Source organism: Athene noctua, chromosome 2 (assembly GCF_965140245.1).
Source record: "Athene noctua chromosome 2, bAthNoc1.hap1.1, whole genome shotgun sequence".
NCBI lineage: Eukaryota > Metazoa > Chordata > Aves > Strigiformes > Strigidae > Athene > Athene noctua.
Window position 1 is genome coordinate 32264520 of NC_134038.1, and position 22796 is coordinate 32287315.

General features: G+C 45.4%; 1 protein-coding gene across 5 annotated transcripts in view; it reads left to right on the forward strand.

Annotated features, from left to right (window-relative positions):
- Positions 1-22796, forward strand: part of ZNF704 (zinc finger protein 704) — a 249314-nt gene that overhangs the window by 131072 nt on the left and 95446 nt on the right. Inside the window, exon 1 of one of the 5 annotated variants that reach the window (XM_074898791.1) lies at positions 10959-11261. The exons of the other annotated variants lie outside the window; for them this stretch is intronic. Within the exon in view, the coding sequence (XP_074754892.1) occupies positions 10980-11261 (282 nt within the window). The 5' untranslated portion in view covers positions 10959-10979. Of the gene's footprint in view, positions 1-10958; positions 11262-22796 lie in introns of those variants that run through there. 5 annotated transcript variants of the gene reach the window in all.

Below are 22796 nucleotides of genomic sequence, written 5' to 3' on the forward strand. Positions count from 1 at the left end.
TGGCTCATGCCCATGACCTTAATTGGAAAATTAGAAATTAAGATGATGGATGTCTCTAATGTTTCTAGATTTCACTGCATTTATTTTGTGATTACATCATAAAAAATAAATACCCATCTATTTCTAATCTCTCTGAGTAACTCAGACAAGGTTGAGGCATGTGTCTGGGGCAGGAAGTAGATTCTTTTGTTATGTTGTGGTGGAACTGAGAGAAACCTTCACAAGAAAACAATAATGAACAGATGATTTGAAGAGAAATGATCTCAGTTTAAAAAACATATTTGGTACAAATACTTCAGTCAGACTTAACAGCTACATGAGGTCTGTATGTGTTACCTGCTAACAGGTAAAGAGGTTAATGGAGACACTGGCATGAAAAAATAAAAGGGGCTGCTGATCTGGTGTCACCTAAGGTTTTACTGTTACCCATTCTCTAATTCTTGTGGTCAAATGAGGCTATATGGCTGCATTAGGACATGTAACTGGGATCCCCCTACTTTAAAACCACCAGTCTCTTCCTGGCCAATTGAAGAACAATTTCTGTATGTCTTGCCATGGGATAGATAGTTTTATTTGTTTCTACCATGAAGAGGAAGATAATACACTGAGATTTGCAATATATTCACCAAAAGTAAAATCAAACAGGGGGTTGGGGGCGTGTGCGTTCAAGGATTAAAACCACAAACAGATGTGTTTACGTAGCTCAGAGAAGCAACATAAGAAGTAAGAGAAGTTTTGAATTTAAACCCTTTTGAAAGGGATCGAGAATCAAACAGCAATGGAAAGCAGAACTACTAAGGTATTATCCATTCAAAGGCAAGAACACGCATGAAAATGACTACTAAATCCATTGTCACAAATGTCTTTGAGATCAGTGAAGCGAAGATATTTAGTGAGTTGGCATTGCTCAAAACCCACTAATCTCCATGAGCAGACTGAGATTCAAAGCAGACCAGAGAGCAGCCCTTTGTTAATCATAATAAAGAATTTGCTGTATTCAAATGAAGTCACAGCAAAGTGGATGCGTGCCAGTGCAGCACCAGTGTTCCAAGAGAAAGGCAAGCTAGGAAATTATAGACCCTTCATCTCAATGTCTGCAATTTGCAAAATAAAGAGTACAACCGAGGAGTAAGTTTGCAAAATGCATTTTCAAACGGAGTATCATTCTCTGTAATCTAGCTGCAGATAACTAGCAGGGATAGATGGTGTCGGTTAACTAATCTTTTTGAGAGAACTACGCTACACTTTAGTTATTAAACTTAAAATAATCAATAATTCATGTGAAGGGCTGCTCAACTAATGCTCTGTGGCAGAAAAGGTTAATTCTCCTCTAGAATCAATGTCTGTTATTCTGTAAAGAAGAATGTCATGCTGCTGTAGGAAAATGGTAATCTAGGTCCAAAGTCTCCCAAGTTTGGGTTTTACAGACAGCTGAACACGTAAGCAGCATGAGGGGCAATATGACCACAGAAATAGAGACACAGACAGAAAACGATCCAATTTTTTTAACAAGAGCTGCATCAGGTGTCTTCGGGACAGTTACCTGTGTCATGTGATAGTTATCCCAATCCTCTTTCACAAAGGTGTAATGCCAGTTTGATTAACTACTTCTCCTCTGTCCCAGGAAACTGCCTATGAAGAGTTGTGTTCAAAGGGAAATTAAAAGGAAAAAAATATTAGAAACAAAATTCTTTATTTCATCAACATCTCTGCTATTATTCACTACCTCAGAGCTACTCTCCAACTCCTACTCCCTAATACCCCTGCTCCCCCCTTTTGTTGTCCTTCCTCTAACTGTAGCCATCCACTGCTGTTCCTGTTGCTCCTTATCTGTGTTATTTCTCTGAGCTGCTTCACTCTGCCTTTGTTTTCTACTTTTAGACTAAGTAAAATGTTCTAAACAACTAACTCAGACAAGATGCTTTGTTAAATTGTAGCTCAGGTGAAACTCATTATCTTGCCATCTACACCAAACACGTGCATTCTGTTAGCACTTTTTGACCACGTATCTTTTAAGAGGAGGAAAAGTCTCCAGGAGGACTCAGGTTGGCTTCTTCCTGTACTCCCCCATCTTTCCTGCTGCTCCATTTCTCCCACAACAAAGCATAGCATAATGGTTCATTTTTTTCTTTTAAATAAATGTTTATACACAAATAAGTTCTATAAGTACCGGAAAAGAACCCTTTGTATATAGTAACACTTTCAGTACCCACAAGGTTTTCTTTTTGCTTACATAAATCATAGATTAAAATACATCACACCTCTACCAAAAGAAGCCAGTCAAACAGCTCTAGTGTTTCTGAACAAAACCCAATCATTTAGAAACCAAAACAAAACCAAAGCCCTAACCACCAGCCAAAGACGTGAGATTTAGTATGTGAAACTTACGAGCTTTTGCTGTTTCCTGGCCGTGGGGGTGTATGCTGCAGCTGAAGAACTGAATTTGCTACAGCGATTAGTTGTCTGCTCTTTATACTAAGTGTATTCTACTCAAAACCCACCATGTGTTTAAGATTACATGCTTATTATGTCTGTAAAACAGGTAACTGCTGGAGTACAAATTGTCGCAACCAAATTCAAGTCAGAGGTTCCCACTTAATCAATTTTAACTCAATCATCGTGATGTGATTGAGCCAAGTTTGGGTCATTTTATGTATTTGCTGATCTCTGCACTGTTTACTTGTCTTAAGTTTCCGAACTTTTTTCCACTGAGGAAGATCCCAAAGGTTTTGTTTGGATTTTTTTAAGGAAGATGAAAGTCTTGCACATCCTCCGATTTCAGTAACGGGGGCTTTAAGGCGTTTACTTATAACCAGCTACTAAAGTGAATATCGCAGAGGCCGTACCTCACATCGGAAACGGCGAGGGGTTAAAGGAACGAGCTGTACGCGGCGGGGCGGGCGGGAGCCCAGCGCAGAGCCCGGCCGCCCGCCCGCCTCCGCCATCGCGTAGGAAATACGCAGATCCCCGTCATGGCGGGACAGCACCCCGAGGGCGCCCAAAGCCGGCGCGTCGCCCTCCCGCAGGGGAACCCGGCGCTCAACGCCGCCTTTTCCGAGCGGCCGGACGGTGCCGGGGCCGTGCCGCCGCCCGGGGCAGGGCGCTGCCCCCCCGCCGCCCTCTCTCCCTCCCGCCTCGCCCCGGCCGGCGGCCCTGCGGGGCGCCCCCGCCCCGCTCCCCCTTCGTCCCCTCCCGCGTTGCCGCGCAACCCGCGCCCCGCCGGCGGCAGCTGGGCCGCGGAGCCGGGCCGGGCATGGCGGACCCCGCGGACAGGGCCGCACATGTTTACGGGCCGCGCTCTGCCGGCAGGAGGAGAGATCTGAGGCAAAAGCTGAACAGGATCGCGGGCGGGAGCATGGAGCAAGGGCTGCGGGAGCTCGCCCGGCCCTCGCCCGCCCAGGGCCAGCGGGGCGAGCGGCCGGCGGGCGCGGCGGTGCGGACAGAGGGGCCTGTCAGCAGTGCCGGTGCCTGCCTCGGCCCACCGCGGTGTGACAGCCAAGGGCGAGCGCGTGGAGGGGGAAAGGCTGCTTCCCGAGCGAGTCCGCTTTATCCGTGCCTTTCCTGCTCCCTGGGGAAATTCGGGGGGTTTTGTTTGTTTGTTCGGGTTTTTTTCATGGTGGGGAGCAGGGTGGGAGAGGCAGGAAGTCGACCGGATTTCCCCGTGGAGAACGGGGCAGCTCGTTCCCGAAAGGGGACAGAGGAGAAAAGCAGAACAGTCTATAGTTGTCTTTTTCAGCCTTTTTTATTAGGGAGAAATGGGTCATCAAAACTGTCAGTTTTTCTGAAGATTCCTAAAGAATTGACTGGAAGGAGCTCCGCCAGAGAAACTTCCGTGAAGGAGCTTCCATGAATGAAAAAACCACCCCACCCCAAATTAGCATTAATGAACCCTTTATACTCACTAGAAAATACGAACATGTACAACACAGAAAATGATTCCTTCCTCTCAAGTTAGTGACCTAGCTTTCAGATGATTAGTGAAAAAAATCTTTGAGGTGTGGGTGACCTCTGATTATTTGGCTATCAGGTGTTTCCCTTAACTTTTGGTTACAGGGGTATTTACTTAGCCTTTAGGGTTAATGTCAGTGTGGTATGCAAGCCAAAAAAATGCAGGGTGCCATTTCCAAAGCAGAGTATTCATCTCCAACATTAAGAATTTATGCAAATAAAATTATAGTATCTTAGGTAGCAAAATGTTCAAAATAAAATTGTAACCATTGCTTAATTTATTGGAGTAAATATTTGTATTGCTGAAGTTGACTGACAGTTACTAGTTTTTTTTTCTCAGTTCCACAAGATTTACAGTGGAGCTTCCATGTAAAAAGTGTCTGTAAACACTCTTTTATGTGGTCCTGTAATATTTCTGTTTTTCTGAGTGCCTGATCTAATTTGTTCATTTTGAAAGGAACAGCCAGTTATTTTCTTTGTAATTGCTACCTTTGCAAATTCAGCCTTGACTTTAAGAATCAAGCTGAATTCTTTGACACTTCACTAAGAAAGAGGAAGTTGTCCTGCTGTCCTCGTTTCAGCTGGGATAGAGTTAATTTTCATCCTGTGTTTTGGATTTAATGTGAGAATAAGGTTGATAACACACTGATGTTTTAGTTGTTGCTAAGTAGTGCTTACCCTAAATTAAGGATTTTTCATTTTTTCATGCTCTGCCAGCGAGGAGATGCACAAGACACTGGCAGGGAGCGTGGCCAGGACAGCTGACCCGAGCTATCCGAAGAGATGTTCCATAGCATAGGACGTTATGCTCGTATATAAACTGGGGGGAGTTGCCTGGGGGGCGGATCACTGCTCGAGCAGTCAGTGGGTGGTAAGCAATTGCATTGTGCACCACTTGTCCTTCCTGGGGTTTATTTCTCTTTTTTGTTACCTTCCTTTTCATTATTATTATAATTACATAGTATTGTTATTATTACATTTTGGCTTAGTCATTAAACTGTTCTTAAGCCATGAGCTTTACTTTTTTTTTGATTTTCCTCCCCATCCCACTGGAAGCGGGGGAGAGGTGAGCAAGCTGCTGCGTGGTGCTTAGCTGGTGGCTGGGGTTAAACCACAACACGTGCCAGTCTTTCAGTTTTCTTAATATATCTTTAACTCATATGGGAAATCCCACCTAAATTAGGACAATTAATGAATACACTTAAAATAGTGTTTCAGTGATCATCTTTCCCTTTCTATATCCTTCAATTCCAGTGTCATTTTAGGGCTCATTATTCACACTCATTGCTGTTACCATGCCTGAGTTAGCACAAACAACTTTGAAACTCCCATGGATAGTTTTTTTTCTGCTCAAAAACACCTAAACTATGTATATATAGTTATTTCTATTATGTGTTCAAACGTTTGCATTACAGAGGCCTGTGTTTCTGCCCTCAGTTCAGACTGGTTGGGTTGTTTGTTGATTTTTTTGTCCCGTGCTGCTTTTTTAAAGAAAAAGTGTTTTCTCTCTTTTTTTTCTTCTGTCATGGTCACTCTGGGCTAATTAAGTAGGAAAATGTTAGTCTTACTTTTTTTCAAATTCATGCCTTTGTCCTCCTCACACTAGTTAATTTCAAAAAAAAAGGGGAACTGTAATCATTGTATTAGTACTAGCATGAAACTCCCATGAACTGACTTCTTTTTCTGGGAAACAAAGCCTTTTAAGGGTCATAAACATGTAAATTGCAGAAGTTACTAATGGACAACAGCAAAAACTTTGAGGAGGGGTTTTAAAAAGCAGTGCAGTTCTGGTCAATGTTCATTGTCTCACAGTCCAAGGGTGGACAATCCAGAATTGCTTTCCATAGCAGTAAGATTATTCAGAACTAGTAATTGTCTCAGAGCGGTGACTGAACAGGGTAATGCGTAATGGCTGATGAATTTTGCCGCTTCATTCCAACGCATGGCTGGCACTGGAGCCTCCTTCAAGCAGAAGGCGTAGCCTTGTCTGCAGGGTGGCATTTCACTGCACAACAGCCAGACGCAGAAGTGACCTTGTGCTCCCCACTCAGTTGATGAGTGGGGCAGAGGCATGTCACAGAAGCGATGATTTCGCTTACTGAGAAGGGGGTCGGAAGGTTGCCACCTCTCCTTTTGAGCAGCATCTGGTAGACAATTTTCTGCCTAATATTGTCAATCATCCCCTTGTTCTTGAAGGTGCCTGACTGTCCTCCCAGCTGGAGTGAGAACTTCAATGATCACTATAAAGCAAAACAAATGCAAAGTTTACAAAGGGGGTGTGGAGAAGGCAGGTCCCCAAATAAAGAAGTTGGCAGGGGCTCAAATGCCTGGGATTATGAGAGAAGTGGAACACACACATGGTTAGTGCACATGCTGGTTTGAATACTAAAGCTCAAACAAATACATTTGTTGTACACTAAAAAGTGAAAAGTGAACAACTACTTGAGCAGGTTATATTTAAAAAAAAAGAAGTGGTGATTACATGTGCAGAAAATTGAGGGTTTCTTTGCTTCCCATTGCTGCTAGACATTTTTTAAAGGAAAGGAACTAAAGCATAGCATCGGTTTGGGAGGAGGTAGGAGCAGAGGGGATCTTGCCTCTAGTGATAAAAATCTGTCGTTCATAAGCAAGGGGGAAAAATATTTAGAGACTAAAGAAAATAAATCAAGAACTGTATTCTTTCCTTGCAGGCACATAAGAAAAAATAAAGCCTAGCTAGCCGAGGTAGGATTCTGGGTGGTCCCGCAAAATGCACCCTGCAATGCATCCACCTGATCCCGTGAGGCAAACTAAATCACACCTGTACTAGTACTTGTTGGCCCTGGCAGGTGCTTGTGGCTGCTGGGAGCTGCACTGCTGACGGATCGTCCCTGATGGCAGCGGGTCTGGGAACAGCAGGCGAGGTGGTTACAGAGTAGTGCCTCCCTGAGCCTTATGGAAGAATCTCTGCTTTTCGAAGCAAAAGGAACTCTTTCCCCAATGTGGTGTCAGGCAAGCTTTGCCTGCAATCACCATCAGGTTATAAAGTGGCAGTAGCTGAATGGAACAAAATGTTAAACGGATCAGAAACTAATTATATTAAAAATGAGAGGATACTTAACTGAGAGGTGGACTGTGTAAAGTGTTTGGGAAAAGTATGTATCATAAGTAAACTCCACCAATCAGTATAGACTTGTTAAGGTAGTGCCAGGGAAAGCTAGATTTTTTTCTGTGGCTATTGCACAGAACTGCCCAGTGGATATACTGAAAGAAGTTAGACAATAATTACTCAAGATGAACTGCAAAGCTGTCACTGTAATTCACCTTCACAGATTGTTCTAGAACTTCTGGAGGAAAATATACATACTTACCATTCGAATTGTCTCATATGTCGAGAGAGAGAGACATTTCTTTTTTGGAAATATGAACTGATTGCTAAGGTTAGAGGCAAAGAAGCATCCGAAACACTTCTGCTGTGTTGGAAAGCTGTATACACAAAGGGAGTGCGAATGTGCACATTAACTTTTAATAAGCTTGGAAATCATTGACATGTAAACAGCTATTATTACAGCCAAAGACTGTACTTCGTTAGAGGCACATTATGCTGTAGTACAATCATAAGATAACTCTGTTTAGCTAAGTGGTACCATATTACCCCATATATCACAAGAATTTACTTGATGTCAGGACATGGCTACGGGCCAGAATTGCTCAGCAGTTCACCCCAAGAGTGCTAAGACTGAGTCTCAGGGAAAAAATGTTGATAGGTGATAGTGGATTATGGCTTGTGTTTGACTCTTAACGATTTGTGAATGTAAAGACACTGAAGAGGTCTGTATCTAGGACTCCCTGACTGTCCTTAGAAAACTTTCTCCATAATTTAACTCCCCTGGGAAGCACTGAAAGGGCAATATGGGTTCAGCTTCAGCTCCATTCATACTGCAAGTCAGACAGACTGGAAGAAATGGAGCAAACAGTCATTTCTATCTTTTTGTTTGTATCAAATATTGTGAGAGAAGTTATTCTTACTACAGCTCCAATCTGGCTTGCCTGAGAAGTGCTAGAAATCTTTAACCAATCTGTTGTAGAGTTGTCAACACTGGCTTCTCATTGCATTTGATAACCCAGCAGGAGTAAAAAACATTAGCAGCTCAGATTACTAATCAAAAGTCAGTCTTCTTCCCTAAATCCTTTCCCAGGATTGCCCTGCCCATAAGCCCAGTGAACTCCGGACTCCCATTCCTTATCTTTCCTGACCCCAAAACTATTTTGCCTCCTGTTCCTCCACCAGAATTTGGTTATACTTTCTGTCATTCTGCCCAGCTTTTCCAGGGCTACCTGCTGTCCTGCTCTGCTCTGAGAGCTGAGGGGACACGAACTGCTGGAGTTTGGGGAGAGAAGAGGCAGTGCCCTGGAGGAGGAGCAACCTCCTGCAGGTGGGCAGGCGGGTAGGCAGGCAGGCCTTGAATGTTTTATGTGTACCTAAGAACCTGTCTGAGCCTCTCTTCTCTGCCTTCTGCCACCATGCCCCCAAACCAGAAAACCCAGCTAGTAGTTTTTGAAACAGTTATAGTTGAACTGACAAGTAAAAGCCTGATTAATTGGTTAACTATAACTATCTGCTTTTATGTTCACCCACCAAAACCTCAGGGCAAGAAGCATCATTTGTATCTTACAGCAGTCCCAGAACTAACCTGCTGAAAGGGCTCAAGATAGAGTTCAAATAGAGGCTGAAGCATGAGCTGTCATGAAAGTTAGTAGACAGGTCTGTGCAAGCCCAGCTGTCCTTTATCACCCCTGTTTTCTGCAAGAGATCCTTTGGTCTCCATTCTGTTATTTGTGGTGTTCATGCTAGCACGTATAACCCAATTCAGTGATAACACATTCACTGCATGTAATTTCTAATGTTGGTTCTGGTTTTGCTACAAGTAAAGCATATAGACCTTTCAAAAACTCAAGGAGCTCTCTCCGCAGATATCCCAGTATGCAGCAGATAGATAGGAATGGGACCTTCAATAACATGATTGTAATTCAGGTAAGTTTGAACACAGGCCACTACAGAAGATGCCAATTACATTTAGGTGGTATTCAAAGGATATGAAAGATTTAAAATAATTTTCATACTAGGAGGTATTGGAATTATACTATTTCTATGCCTTTGAGGTACAAATATGAAGGAACCGAGAATACCATTTAATTCATGGTGGAATTCATGTCTAAGGAAAGACTTGAGCATAACTTTTTTGTCAAATCTAAACCTTAATTCTGAACATTCAGTGTAGGAATAAAACTAAAAAGCATTTATCCTTTTTTTTTTTTTTTTTCTTCCACACATCTATCTTTTATGCAACATCAGCTTGAAAAAACTCGTGACTGATCCACTCAATCAGGTATCAGGTAGCTAAATACCCATGCAGTGGCAGGAAAAAAGATGGGACATCTCATGGTGGCATGTTCTGGGGGCTTTGGCTGCTGTTCTGCTGTGAGAATAGGCTGTGCCAACATCACAGCACAGCTGATCAAAGCTGCGGTAAAACATCTGGAAATGTCACTTTTAGAAGGGTGGGGAAATGCTGCTGGAAGATCCGATATGCCAGAATTTGTAGTGATTCTGTTGCGGATCTTGAGCAAAGTCTGGAATCCTTGAAAGAATGAACGAAAACAACTGGTTTGTGGGGTTGGCTTGAGAAAACTGAATCAATTTCCATAGTTTGACATGAAAAGTAACTGTGTTATTTCTTTAAGAATAGGTACAGTGTTATCTGTAATTTCTTGCATAGAAAGCACTGCATGCTATTTTCTAAAATTATTAAATATCATTACTTTTTGACAGGGACAAATTAACCTGGTGTTAGAGATAAAGCTTAGCCCCATGCTGCCTTATTATGTGTACATTTGGCCTGTTGGCATCTCTAGAACAGAACGTGTAGGGAGAAGGATACTGAACACTGAAAAGGGAATTACTGTAATCCACTTGTAAATGGAAAACACTATATATATGGCTCAGAAATAACATGTAAATGCAGACTTAAAATTTATAGAGGAAGAGGTTAGGAAAAGCATGTGACAACCTTAAGTATACCTCACTCTCCGGAGGCTTTAATAAGTAGTATAGAAGCCTATAATAAATTTAAGTCGTGACTGCAATAACTTAAAACTCTCTTTGGGAACTATTTTAATTTAAAAAACTTTTCAGAAAGGTATTTTAAAGCTTAAGGTGCAGAAGTACTACATTTTGAACTGGAAATTATTCCCCTAACCATCCTGGATAGTTTTCTCCTCCTCAACAGGGTGTAGACACGTCTGCTTCAATTTTTCATCCCCCAAACCCCCAGTTTCTTTGCCTCTTTTTTCCCCCAAATTTACATTATTTTCCCGTTTACGTTTTTTTGGGAGAGAGGTGAAACCACTTGATTTCAGCCAGGCCCGGGACATCCTGCAGCCTGTCCCTCCTGCCCAGGCTGGCGGGCACCCCCGGCCCTCCCGCCGTTCCCCCGGCCCGCACGCCGGCGGGGCCGGGGGTGCGCCGGCAGGCCCGGCCCGGCCCCCCGCTCCCCACGGCAGCTGAGCGGCGGGGGCCAGCGCCGCTCCGCAGGGAAACCCGCCCGCGGCTGCGGGCGGAGGCAGCGCGGCCCCGCCGCCCCGCGCAGCGCCTGGCGGAGCCGCGGTCGGCGCGAATCCAGTCCGGGTTTTGGTGCCGGGGACCGGCGGCGGCGAGGAAGGGCGAGCGGGAGCGGACCCCGCGCCGCGCCCGATAGTCGGGCCGGGCCGGGCCGGGCGGGCAGGCCGGTGGCGGCGGAGGAGGGCGGCGGCGGCGGGAGCAGGTGGGCGAGCGGCGGGGCGGCCGCGCCGGCACCGGGCCCGCCTCGCCGCGCCCGCGGGCCCCCATGGCCGCGGCGTGCCCGCCGCACACACCCACTGCCGTCCCCCGGTGAGCGCCGCCGCCGCCCCTTGGGCTCGGCGCTGCCGCTGCGCGCCCGCGGCGGGGCCGCTGCCCGCGACCGGGGCTGAGCGCGGCGGGAGGCGGCCGGGCCGGGCCGGGCGGAGGCACCATGCAGGCGCGGCGCTTGGCCAAGCGCTCCAGCATGGGCAGCCGGCGGCTGAGCGCGGGGCCGGCGGCCGCGCAGGCGGACGGGGTCCGGCCCCCCAAGCCCGAGAGCGCCTGGAGGCCGCCCCGGCGGGAGGGCTCCGCCGCGGCGCTGGAGGAGGAGGACGAAGACGAGGACGTGGTGGTGGAGGTGGAGGAGGAAGAGGAGGAGGAGGAGGGCGGCCTGGGGAGCCCCCCCCCGGCGCTGACCGGCCACGCCAAGGGCCCCCTCCGCGGGAGCCTGAAGGTGCGTCCCGGGAGGGCCAAGGCGGGAGCGGGGCGGTGGCGGCAGCCGCCCGGCCCGGCCCGGCCCGGAGGAGGTGCCGGCCCGGCGGGGTGGGGCAGGCTGGGCCGGGCCGGTGTCCCGGGCCGGGCCGGGCCGGCGGAGCGGTGGGGACGACCGCTGTGGCCCGTCCCGGCCGGGCGGCCTGCGGCTGGCGGCGGGGCGGCCCCCAGCGCGGATGGGGTGCTGCCGGGCGGGCGCGGACGGGCCCGGCTCGACAAGTCCCGCAGGAAGCGGGTGCCCCGCTGCGGCCCGCCGGGAAGGCGGCGGCGGCCCGGCTCCGGAGCCCCGGGGGCGGCCGGCGCGGGCAGCTGCGCCGTTAGAAGGGGGCGTGTGGGGAGCCGACGGTATCTGAAGTAGTTTGGGCGTTGAGAATAAAGACTTTCCCGGGTGAAGTGCGCGGCAGCCGGGCTGCGGGCGGGGCGGTGAAGGTGTCCAGCCTGGCCGTTTGCACAGGGGTTTGCTTCGAGAGCAGAGTCGAGCCCACGGCGGGGTGTGTGGGTTAGGCGGTGCTGGGGGGCTCCAGCGAGGGAGGTGGCCGCCACCTGGGTGAGCGGTTTGTGAAAAGTTTCTGAAGGCAGCGATATTGTGCAGAGGCCCGATTCAGCTCCCATCGAAGTGTGTGCTCAAGCAGCCCTCTGAATTTGGTGCGTTTTGGAGCAGCCTGCTGAACACACTTGCAGGCTGACATCCCACTTAGGCTTAATTATTTTATCATGAGGGCGGTTTCTGTAATTACTTTTCACTTGGAATAAAACAGCTAGTGGGGTGAATTCTGTGCATAGGTCTACAGAGGACTGGTGATATGTGTGCACAGGTTATGGAACATAAATATGTATGAAAGATTAAAGGGTATCCATTTGGACTGATTTTTGTTTGTTTTAATCTAAATAATGTTTCTTGCTTAACAAGTGATCATGGTTGGTCTAGTAGTAGTGCCATGTTACCATTGGGATCTTCCCTGTATCCACAGGAAAAAAAAAAAAAAAAAACAAAAAGGAAACAAACCCAAACCAAACAAACCACAAAAAAACCCTCTAAAAGAAAGCAGCAGCAGAAATGCACGTTATCCCCATATGCTTCAAAGCAAGTTTGTTATAGCAGTGGCAGGATCAGTCTGGCCCAGTTGGGTCATGGGACCCTGTCTATGTAGCTCTTCATGTCAAAGCTATGAGATGTGGTTTATGGTCTGGCCGAGTCAGACTGTCCATGCCATTGAGTCCTGACAAGCTGGGACAACTTCGTTGCCACAAAACCTTTTGACACCTGACTGGTAGCCTAAGGACGAAGGGCATCATAATGGGCTTCTTATCCCGTCAGTCTCCCCATCGCACCAGAACTCCCAAGAGGCAGAGGAGATTTAGAGAAACTTCCCCTGTGTATCGAATAGGAAAAAAAGTGTGAAATTCCCAAATGGAGCACAATAATCTGAAATAGCAGCTGGATTACATAGGTATAACCTGCATAGAACGTGGGTTATCAGAGTGTACTGTACTCTTTGTTAGCCTTCAACATGTTTTGAATAGTAGGTCTATTAATAAAGGTAAAGGTTGCTGGTATTTCTGCCTTGCATTTAAGATTATGTGCGTATAAGAACATCATGCTTGCATGTATTTACTTCCCTGTACAGTATGTTTGCCTCTTAGATGAGTGGAGTAATGTGTATTAGATTAGTATACATCATAAACTCTCAAGTCATCTTTGGTACCCAGGTGCAGTTACTTGCCCTGTTTGGAAGAATATTTCTAACCGTCATGACTGTCAGTTTTTGCTTTCACTATTTATACTTTTGAGTACTATAAGAAAACTCTTACAATTTAACATTTTAAAGAAATTTTCTTTGGTTTCTGTATATTTCTTTAGGGATTATTAGTGTAGGAGTACATAAAGCTGGGTTTATGTAAGGGTTCTTCCAAGTAACAGATTAAATGTGAGAGAAATGAGCATAAAATGAATGCAGAAGTCCAACTGCAAAACTGCAGGAGGGTAATAGGACTGGCACGATCTGGCTGTGGTTTATCAAACGGAATTCTTGCCAAACAGATAACTGGCATGGGTCAGCAGCATTTGACTCCTGGACCTGGCCTTCTGAGTTGGGGTGTGGGAGCAAAGGGAACTGAAGGGATGGCTGCTGCTGAGAGAGGGCATAAATTGTTGCATCGTCCAATAGCCTTCAGAATGAGAGGTGTCCTGAAGAGCTTCAGAATTTAATCAGACTTGAAACCAAGTGGTCCAGGTACTGGTTTTGCAGTATACACTATCCAGATAATGCAATTAAAAAGCAGCATACAGTGTTTTGATGTCTGGTGTGGGTACAGATGATGCACACGTACACTGGATGTCTGTGCCCTTGGGTGTAATGGCATTTTAAAGCTAGAAGTTTCATAGGTGCTTCACAAAGTTACTTCTGTGTAGCTTCTGTGATACGTGAATGAATGCATCATAGGGTCTGCAGTGAAATTAGCATTTTTTAAAGTTGCCTGAGAATTTGGTCCTCTAGTCAAGATGTAAAAAGTACCTGCACCATCAGGTCTTGAAGCTGTGTTGGCTCTACCAGGAAGAAGTCCACTGTGTGGTTACACCACTCATATATTTTTGACCCTCGCTCTTAAACGTAGGGGGAGAGAGAGAGGAAGAAGTACTTTATAAAGACAAATCTTATTTCTCCAATTTCTCAAGGCTTCGAAGGAGAGGACAGATATGACAAAAAAGAGAGTGAGATAGACTGTTGGTCATAGAGAAGATACAAAAATTGTTCCTTTATATTGTTGTAGCCACATGTTGTGGTTTAGGCCCAGCTGGCAACTAAACACATGTGGCTGCTCACTTCTCCAATGGAATGGGGAGGAGAAAATATAACAAAAGGCTTGGGGATCAAGATATGAACAGGGAGGGCTCACTCACCAATTACAGTCATGGGCAAAAAACAGACTTGACTTGCAAAAAACCTCATCAATTTAATTTGAACACTAGCACCACTACTACTAATTTCCCAATCAAACCAGAATAGGACAGTGAGAAATAAAATGAAATCTTTAAAACAGCTTTCCCCTACCCCTCCATTCTTCCTGGGTTTAACTTCACTCCTGATTTCTCTACCTCCTTCCCCCCAGCAGCACAGGGGGACAGGGAATGGGGGTTGCAGTCAGTTATCACTTCTTGTTTCTGCTGCTCCTTCCTCCTCAGGGGGAGGACTCATCACACTCCTGCCCCGTTCCAGCATGGGGCCCCTCCCAGGGGAGACAGTCCTCCATGAACTTCTCCAGTGTGAGTCCTTACCACAGGCAGCAGCTCTTCATGAACTGCTCCAGTGTGGGTCCCTGCCATGATGGGCTGGTCTTCCCAGCAACAGACTGCTCCAGAGCGGGCTTGCCTTAGAGTCCCGGCCTTCTTTGGGTGCATCCACCTGCTCTGCTGTGGGGTCCTCCTCGGGGTGCAGGTGGAGATCTCTCCACCGTTCACCTCCCTGGGCTGCAGGGGCACAGCTGCCTCACCATGGCCTGCACCACGGGCTGCAGGGGAACCTCTGCTCCGGCGCCTGGAGCACCTCCTGCCCCTCCTTCTTCTCTGACCTTGGTGCCTGCATAGACATGTCTTTCATATCTCCCTCTTCCTCTCTGCTCCCCTCTTCGCTCAGCACTCTGCTTAACACTTTGCTTTGCTCTTCCCCTCTTAAATACAGTATCACAGAGGTGCTACCACTGTTGCCGATTGGCTGGCCTTGGCCAGAAGCGGGTTTGACTTGGAGCCAGGGAAGCTTCTCGAAGCTTCTCACAGAAGCCACCCCTGTAGCCCCTCCCCCTCTACCAAAACTCTGCCACACACAAACCCAACACACCACGTAGATGTCCATGTGGAGGACACTGGAGAACACTTCTATTGCTCTCTTCTCCCCCTGCTATTTTAACACGATGCTAGAAGAGGCATGAGTGTGCTGTGTGTAACTGGTGGGTAATGGCAGGACAGGCAGAGAGACCTTGAGAGCCTGCAAAGCCTTGTCGAGAAGTGCTGGACTTGCTTATTTTGTCAGAACTAGTTCATTCATCTGTACAGGGAAACAACACCAAGGTGCTGATTATACAGGCTCATTTTCACATGAAACTCTTTCTGTACAACCCATACTTGCTGCTTTGGCTGCATCTAGATTTCCAGCCATTTGAAATTAAATGAAAAAGAATAAATAGCATAATTACCAGTACTTTGTCTTGAAGCATGGATTAATTTGCAGTTCTGTTTATTTAATCTTTTGTATGGAGCTTGGTTCAGATACCACAAGCAGCCACGTTAATATCGTGCTGGGGTTAATTCACACCATGGAAACTGATGGTTTCGGTGATACAGAGAGAAGGTTTTGAAGTTGGGTTCATCGGTGGTCTGCAATGCTGAGTTTATCTGGTACTTATAAGCAAGCCCCACCGCAAGTAGCAGAGCTGTGCTAATTTGCCCTTAAACCATTAGAGTGCTATGATTGAGGATTTGGGCTCCTAATGAACGTGGGCTTGTGGTAACTTGCCAACATGTTGCAATGTTTTCTCTGGTGTTACAAGTAATAAAGGCGTTAGTGCTTTCTTCTGTTTAGCACAGCTGAGCTGCCACTTTATCTCCAGCCCGGTTTCTGTCCCCTGACTTGGAGTATGGACACAAGATATTTCTAACCCTGCTGACTATGGGGGGTGCTCCTGCTCCTCAAGCATTATGTTGCTGTGGTCTCTGCCCTTTACCTTACCATAAGCACCCGAGAATATTAATTCCAGATATTGGCACATGTGTGAGCATTTCCTAGTGGTTCAGAAGGATGAATTTCCTGTAAATGGATTTGTTCCTGCAAATACACAGCTACCACAGTCATGGGAAATGAGCAGATGAAGAGTCTGAAAAATAAAAGCCCATAGAGCTGTGCTGTGTTGCAGGAGGAATATGAAAGCCCAAGCTGGGTAAGCAAAACTTGAGCGTTGTGCACATTTGGCTCAGTTTTGCCCACCTTGCAAAGTAGAATTTGCAACAGGTACAAATCACAGAATGGATGTAAGTCTATACCAGAGGCTTTAGAGTGGAGATGGCAAATATTGTTAGGAGTCCAGCAAAAAGTATGCTTTTGGATATGATTTTTGTGGTTTGTTTTGTTTGTGGGGTTTTTTTGCCTTTTTTTTTTTTTTTTTTAAAGATCAAGACATCTGTGTGATACATGGGATGTGGAAGAATTTTCAGAGTTTGTCTGGAAGAAATTGGTCACCTGTTACGTGAATTCATTGTCTTTTAAATCAAACTTTCATCTTTACTGTTTGGACTATAGACTCATCTTGGGCAAAACAAACTTTTTTTTTTCTTGCTTAATTAGCAAAGTGCTATTTAATTTAGCTTTCATATGTGTGTGCAAATATATTTTAACAGATAGTTTGCAAAATGCAAACTTCAGAATCCGGATTTGCTTAGTAGTGGAGAGATCTCTAAGACACATTAGGAACTTGTGTTTATTAAGAGTAAACTGAAATGTTCCTTCTCAGACTAATAAAAATAGAGATTTTTTTATAAATACTACTAGTTATTAGAATGCCAGAATCATGTTCTGATCTTGGAGCAGGATCTTGTTAGGCTAGGCTGTGTACAAACTCAGAACAAGCATCTACCCCCTGCTCTACCCCCTTCTGTGAAGTTGAAGAGTAACACAAGATGTAATGACTGGATACTGATGGATTCTGTGGAGCAACTAAAGGGTGGGATGAGAGGCGGATAAGCGCCAGCAGCTGAGCCATAGATTTATAAGTAGTTAAACTTAATTTTTAAATTTCAAACTTCATTAGTTTCTTGTAGTCCTTGAGTGAAAACTTGGCTAATGAAGTTGGTCTGGAAACTGCATGACTAGGCTTGGGATTTTTTTTCTTCCTTATTAAAAATAAAAAAAGCTTATATGTAGTTTAGATTACTGGAGGCAGAGCTGGGGGTGGTGAGATTGTAAGATGGTATTTTTTCTCCACTGTCCCATAATAAAGAATGAATGGGAGTAATTTGCTGAGGATTTTTGATGTAATTTAGTGGTGGTTGTTGTTGTTTGTTGGACACAGACCAAGCATAACCACTTTGCCCTTAAAAGGAATAGTATTAGACTGTAACTGTGTGAGGATAAAGAGGTACAGTGAAGCCCTAACAGTTTTGATCCTTATTTACTAGACTGTTTTCAGTCTAGAACGAATTCAGTTGAGAATGATCAGTTGGCTGAGAATGATTTAGGATGCCGGTGGATAGAGATGTACTGCTCAGTCTTTATCATGGAATGGTTGAGTTGGGAAGGGATCTCTGGAGGTCATCTTGTCCACGCCTCCTTCTCAGACAGGGCCACCTAAAGCTGGCTGCCCAGGACCATGTCCAGATGGCTTCTGAATATCTCCAAGGACGGAGACTCCACAGTCTTCCTGGGCAACCTGTTCCTGTGCTTGGTCACCCTCACAGCGAAAATGTGTTGCCTGATGTTCAGAGGGAACCTCCTCTGTTTCCGTTTGTGCCTGTTGCCTCTGGTCCTGACACTGGGCAACAGGGAAAAGAGCCTGGTTGTGTCTCCTTTGCACCCTCCCTTCAGGTACTTAGAGACATGAATAAGATCCCCCCTGAGCCTTCTCTTCTCCAGGCTGAACAGTTCCAGCTCTCCCAGCCTTTCCTCATAGGAGAGATGCTCCAGTGCCTTCACCATCCTGGTGGCCCTTTGCTGGACTCTGTCCGGTATGTCCGTGTCTCTCCTGTGCTGGTGATCCCAGAACTGGACCCAGCACTCCCGGTCCAGTGCTGAGTGGAGGAGCAATTTCTTTGCCACAAGTGAAATTTTCTGGCTCATGTTCAACTTGGTGTCTACCAGGACCCCTGCACCTTTTCTGCAAAGCTGCTTTCCAGCTGGGCAGCCCCCAGCATGTACTGGTGCCTGGGGTTCTTCCTCCTCAGGTGCAGGACTTCACATTTCTCCCTGGTGAACTTCATGAGATTCCTGCTGGCTCATTTCTGTAGCCTGTGGAGCTCTCTGGGTGGCAGTATGATCGTCTGGTCTGTCAGCCACTCCTCCCAGTTCTGTCATCTGCACACTTGCTGAGGATGCACTCTGCCCATTGTCCAGATCAGTAATTAAGATCTTGAACAGGACTGGATCCAATGTTGACCCCTGGGGTACACCACCATTTACTGGTCTCCAGCTAGACTTTGTGGTGCTGATCATCACCCTCAGGGCACATCCATTCAGCCAATTTCCTGCCCACCTCACTGTCTGCTCATTCAGCCTGTACATCAACAGCTTGTCTATGAGAATGTTATGGGAGTTGGCATCAAAAGCCTTCCTGAAGTCTAGCTAGAGAATATCCACTGCTCATCTACCTGGATAGTCATTTCATCCTAGAAGTTCATCAGGCTGGCCAAGGATGACTTCCCTTCATACTGACTACTCACGATGATTTTCTTGTCCTTCATATGCTTAGAAATGGTTTCCAGGAGTAGCTGCTCCCTCATGTTCCTGGGAATCAAGGTGAGGCTCATCAGTCTGTAGTTCTCTGTGTCCTTCTTCTTGAAGATAGAAGTAACTTTTTTTGCATCTGAAAACTAAATGTAGAGAAGGTGCTTTTCGTGGTCTTTGGTGGTTAACATTTGTAAAGTGTCCTATGACAAGTGTGGATGCATGGACCATCTGAACCTTCCTGACCCTGTGCTCTTTCAACCTTGCTTCTGACCCAAAGTTACAGAGAGGCCTAACAGTTCAGCTTTGAACCCTCGAGTCCTATTCGGTATTTTCCCAGCTGCTAGATTAGAAATTACAGAGATAGGAAAGCACCAGAGAGATCTTAGCAGACTGTGAGATAAATGAGTGCCTCAAACTGTGCCGCATGGCCATCTCAAAGATGGGAGCTTTGCTGCTTGGGCAGTAGGGAGCATGCTGGTCCTGGCTGGTGTCCTCTGTAAGTAATGATGTGGATTGAGCAGTGATGCTTTTTTAATTTTTTCTCCTCAGAATGAGTGCCCATTGGCCTTGTAATACTTTCAAGTCATCTATTGAATTACTTATTTCTAAAATAGTGAACAGCTTGACCATTCCTGCTGCTTGAGGCTAGCCCAAGGACTACAGAGGGGTGGTAGGCTAAGAGGCAAACTCTTACTAGTGTTTTTGTTTATTTGTGAAAATTGAACAGGAAATACAAAGTGAATAAATAGAGCATTCATTAGCAGCTATGGTGTTCAGTTTCACAAACGTGTGTTGATGTTTTTCACTGTAACATGTTGCTGAACAAAGCAGGTAGGAGTTTGATGTTGTTGCTGAAGAGTCTGTGATGGCATCACTTTCACTGCTCTGGCACCTTGCCAAACTTTCCAGTCCTGAATGATGATTGCGGTGACATTTGTCTCATATTAAAAAGTACATGTGTGGGTGGTATTTGTTGTTTGACAACAAAACTAATGAAGACAGGAAACTGAACAACTTCTGTTGCTTGAACTTTGGATAAAAATACAGATCTTTTTATTGGTGTTTTTGCAAAACATAAAGAATCACATTTCCATGAAATCCTGTCCCAGATGAAGTTGATGGAAAAGTCCTGCTAGTTCAAGCAGATTAGGGATTTCAGCCCAATTATGTAACCACAAGGGTGGATCCATTAGTCCTCTACAACCTTTCCACAGCTGTCCTAATAATTTTTAAGTATTGCTTCAGATTACAGAAGATCATTATGATCACTGGACACAGAATCAGAGGGAAGGTAAAATGCCTCAATGGTTAGATACGGAAGTGTGAAATTATATAGCTCATCATTTTACCATCTTTAATGTATTTTTTAAACATAGTGTATAGAAGGTTACTTGAACTTTAGGTGGGCAGCACAATTATGACCAGCACTCCTAAGACTGGATGGTTACTTAATTTTTTTTTCCTGCTTCAGTAGATAAAGTGGCTAATGCCTGCATCATACTGACATAGAGAACAAATTGTACAATTGCCTTCTACAACAGTTTGTAAAGATGGCAAGTTAAACATTTGAACCAGTCTGATCTTTTATTTATAATGCCTATCGCTTTGAAATGGTGGGGCTCTCTAGATCAAAAGTGCCTTTGTTCTCATACTTCTCAATAAGTCTCTTTCTTAAATGTAATTGTGACAAATGTAACTACTGCCAAAGGAACAAAATCTGATTCTACTTTAAAATACTTCTAAAGAGAACACTGTGATGCAGTTCTTGCTGCTCTTAGGTCTAGGTTAGTGGTAGTTCCTCTGTAGCCTGTGCTTCATAAGGCCATGGAAGGTGGTCCTCATCTGGCTTGCAGAGCTATATGGAAAAAGTGGAAAAATTGATAAGGGTGACTGCTGGTTGCTAAGGTTTTACAGTGATACTTTGCTTCAACAGGCATGACCACCACTGTTGTAGACAATTGTTCTTTCTCAGGGCAGGAGGGAAGTGGTTAGTCTTGCAGGTGTTTTTCTGTGCTGATAGGTCTCCGCTGGAGCAGTAGCCTTTGCAGCACAGCGTGCTTTGTGCCCGGGCACTGGGTAAAACCAGATGGTGTCTGTGGAGCCATGGTGAGAGGATTTAATGTTTCACCAGTTCCAAAAAGGGTAAAGCATTCCTCTCTGTCCTTCCTCCAGCTTCCAGCCATGCACTAGCTACCTTGTGCTTGCGCCAGAATTTGTTGTGTGCTTTTGTGGGCTACTGAAACAGTAGGAAACATATGCAGCAGAGAGTCTGTGGACTCTGCTACTTCAGTAAGTTAAGGTGACTCAGGGAAGGACTTCATCAAGCACCTTAATAGTGCAGAGGTAAAGATGGGCTATCACAGCTAGGGCATTCGTAGGGAGCACAGGGAAGGCGAGAAAGGGAGCAAGCCTTCCTCCAGCAGCCACTTGGCTGGTTGGGCTGTGCTTGACTTTGAGCTTGATTGTTCTTCAGGTTCTTTGTGAAGACTCTTCTCCCATAAGACATGGTTGCAGACATCTAGGGGTTTGATAGAGGGCTGGTTTCTGGAGCAGCTGAGGAAGAGGAGGTCACATTTGGACTCTGCAGTTTTCTACTAGTGTTACTCAATTGCTTCCAGGGATAATGAAATGAAACTCTGTGATACTACTCTGCGTAGTCAGACCCAAAAATAAATTTCTTTTTTGGCACCTCTCCCACTCTGAACAGGAGAACTGCTAAATGCTTTTGTCTAGAACCAAACATAGATTTGGGAGAATCTCTTAAATGGGGACAATGCTCCTTGCTTGTTCAGCTCCTCTGAAGGACCATCTTTCTACTTCCAGCCTCAAGGTCAGTTAAAGGAGATAAGGATGTGCCCTTAATTCTGATCTTATATCATCTCCTCCAGGCTCTCAGCTTCAGGGATCAGCACTGCTCCTTGAAGCTTTCATTCACAGCACCTATTTCATTCAGAAGTTGTAACACTTGAATATATCTGTGAACTACTTTCGTTTAATTTCTCTGAAATCTTATAAGCAAACAAACAAAAAAAGGAGCAAAGTCTCTTTATTCCCAGGATGTTAAGGCAAATAGATGACATTTCCATACCTTTTTAAGTGATCTAGAATCTTCAGCATCTCATCTCGGTTGGCTGCTTCTAAAGTCAGACAATTGCTTCTGACCTTAGAAATCTCACAACTCTCTGTACTTTATTTGCAAGAGATCTTGCAAATAAAGCTAATCTATTTTTCTTTTCACTAGGCATACTCTGCTATATATCTCTATCCAGACAAGAGGAGGAGGGCTTTCAAATGCAGGTGAACCAATCAAGGTTTCTTACTGAGGAGCAGTGAGGCAGCATTTCCAAAATCTTCGAAGCGTGGGGAGCTCTCCACTGCGTCTTGTATGCTCTGCTTTTTGGGAGCTTTGCTTGCTTGATCCTGAACGAGATGATAGGAGAAGTGATGGTATTTCTCCCTTCTGCTCTGGATTTCTGCCATCGTTACTGATCCTAAACCACCAGCAAATGAAAAGAGAAGCAAGTGGAGCTTCTTATACATCTTCAGCAATGGTCTTGAAATAGTTGAAATTAAATATATTTTATTTGCATGTGAAATTTGGGAAATACAGGCCAGATTGATATTTCTGTCCATAAGGTAATCTATACACAAGGCTGTGTATAAGCTACTTGTAACTTAAGCTGTTTTGTACAACTTCTTAATGTAGACAGAATCAAAACTAGGGGCAGCAAAGACAGTAGGTAGCGTCCCACTGGCTTCTAGGATTTCTAGGCTCTATGCATCTTTTAAAGTAGGAAAAATTGCTATTTCAGAGAAAATAAATGTTTGTAGGCGTACCATGGAAAATACCCTCATGAGGTTTCAGAGCTTTGGCCAATGTAGCAGGAGCACTTGATTTTATTACACTAATTACAGCTTGTAATTACAACCAGTAGCATAATAGAAGTAAGAACAAAAAAGTTTGTTTGAACTTCCCTGCCACCCCACATTAGCACGCTCATTTTTGTCTCCCAATTCCAGCTTTTCAAACTTTCCCAGAGGTGGCCAGCAAGACCCATGTATATCCT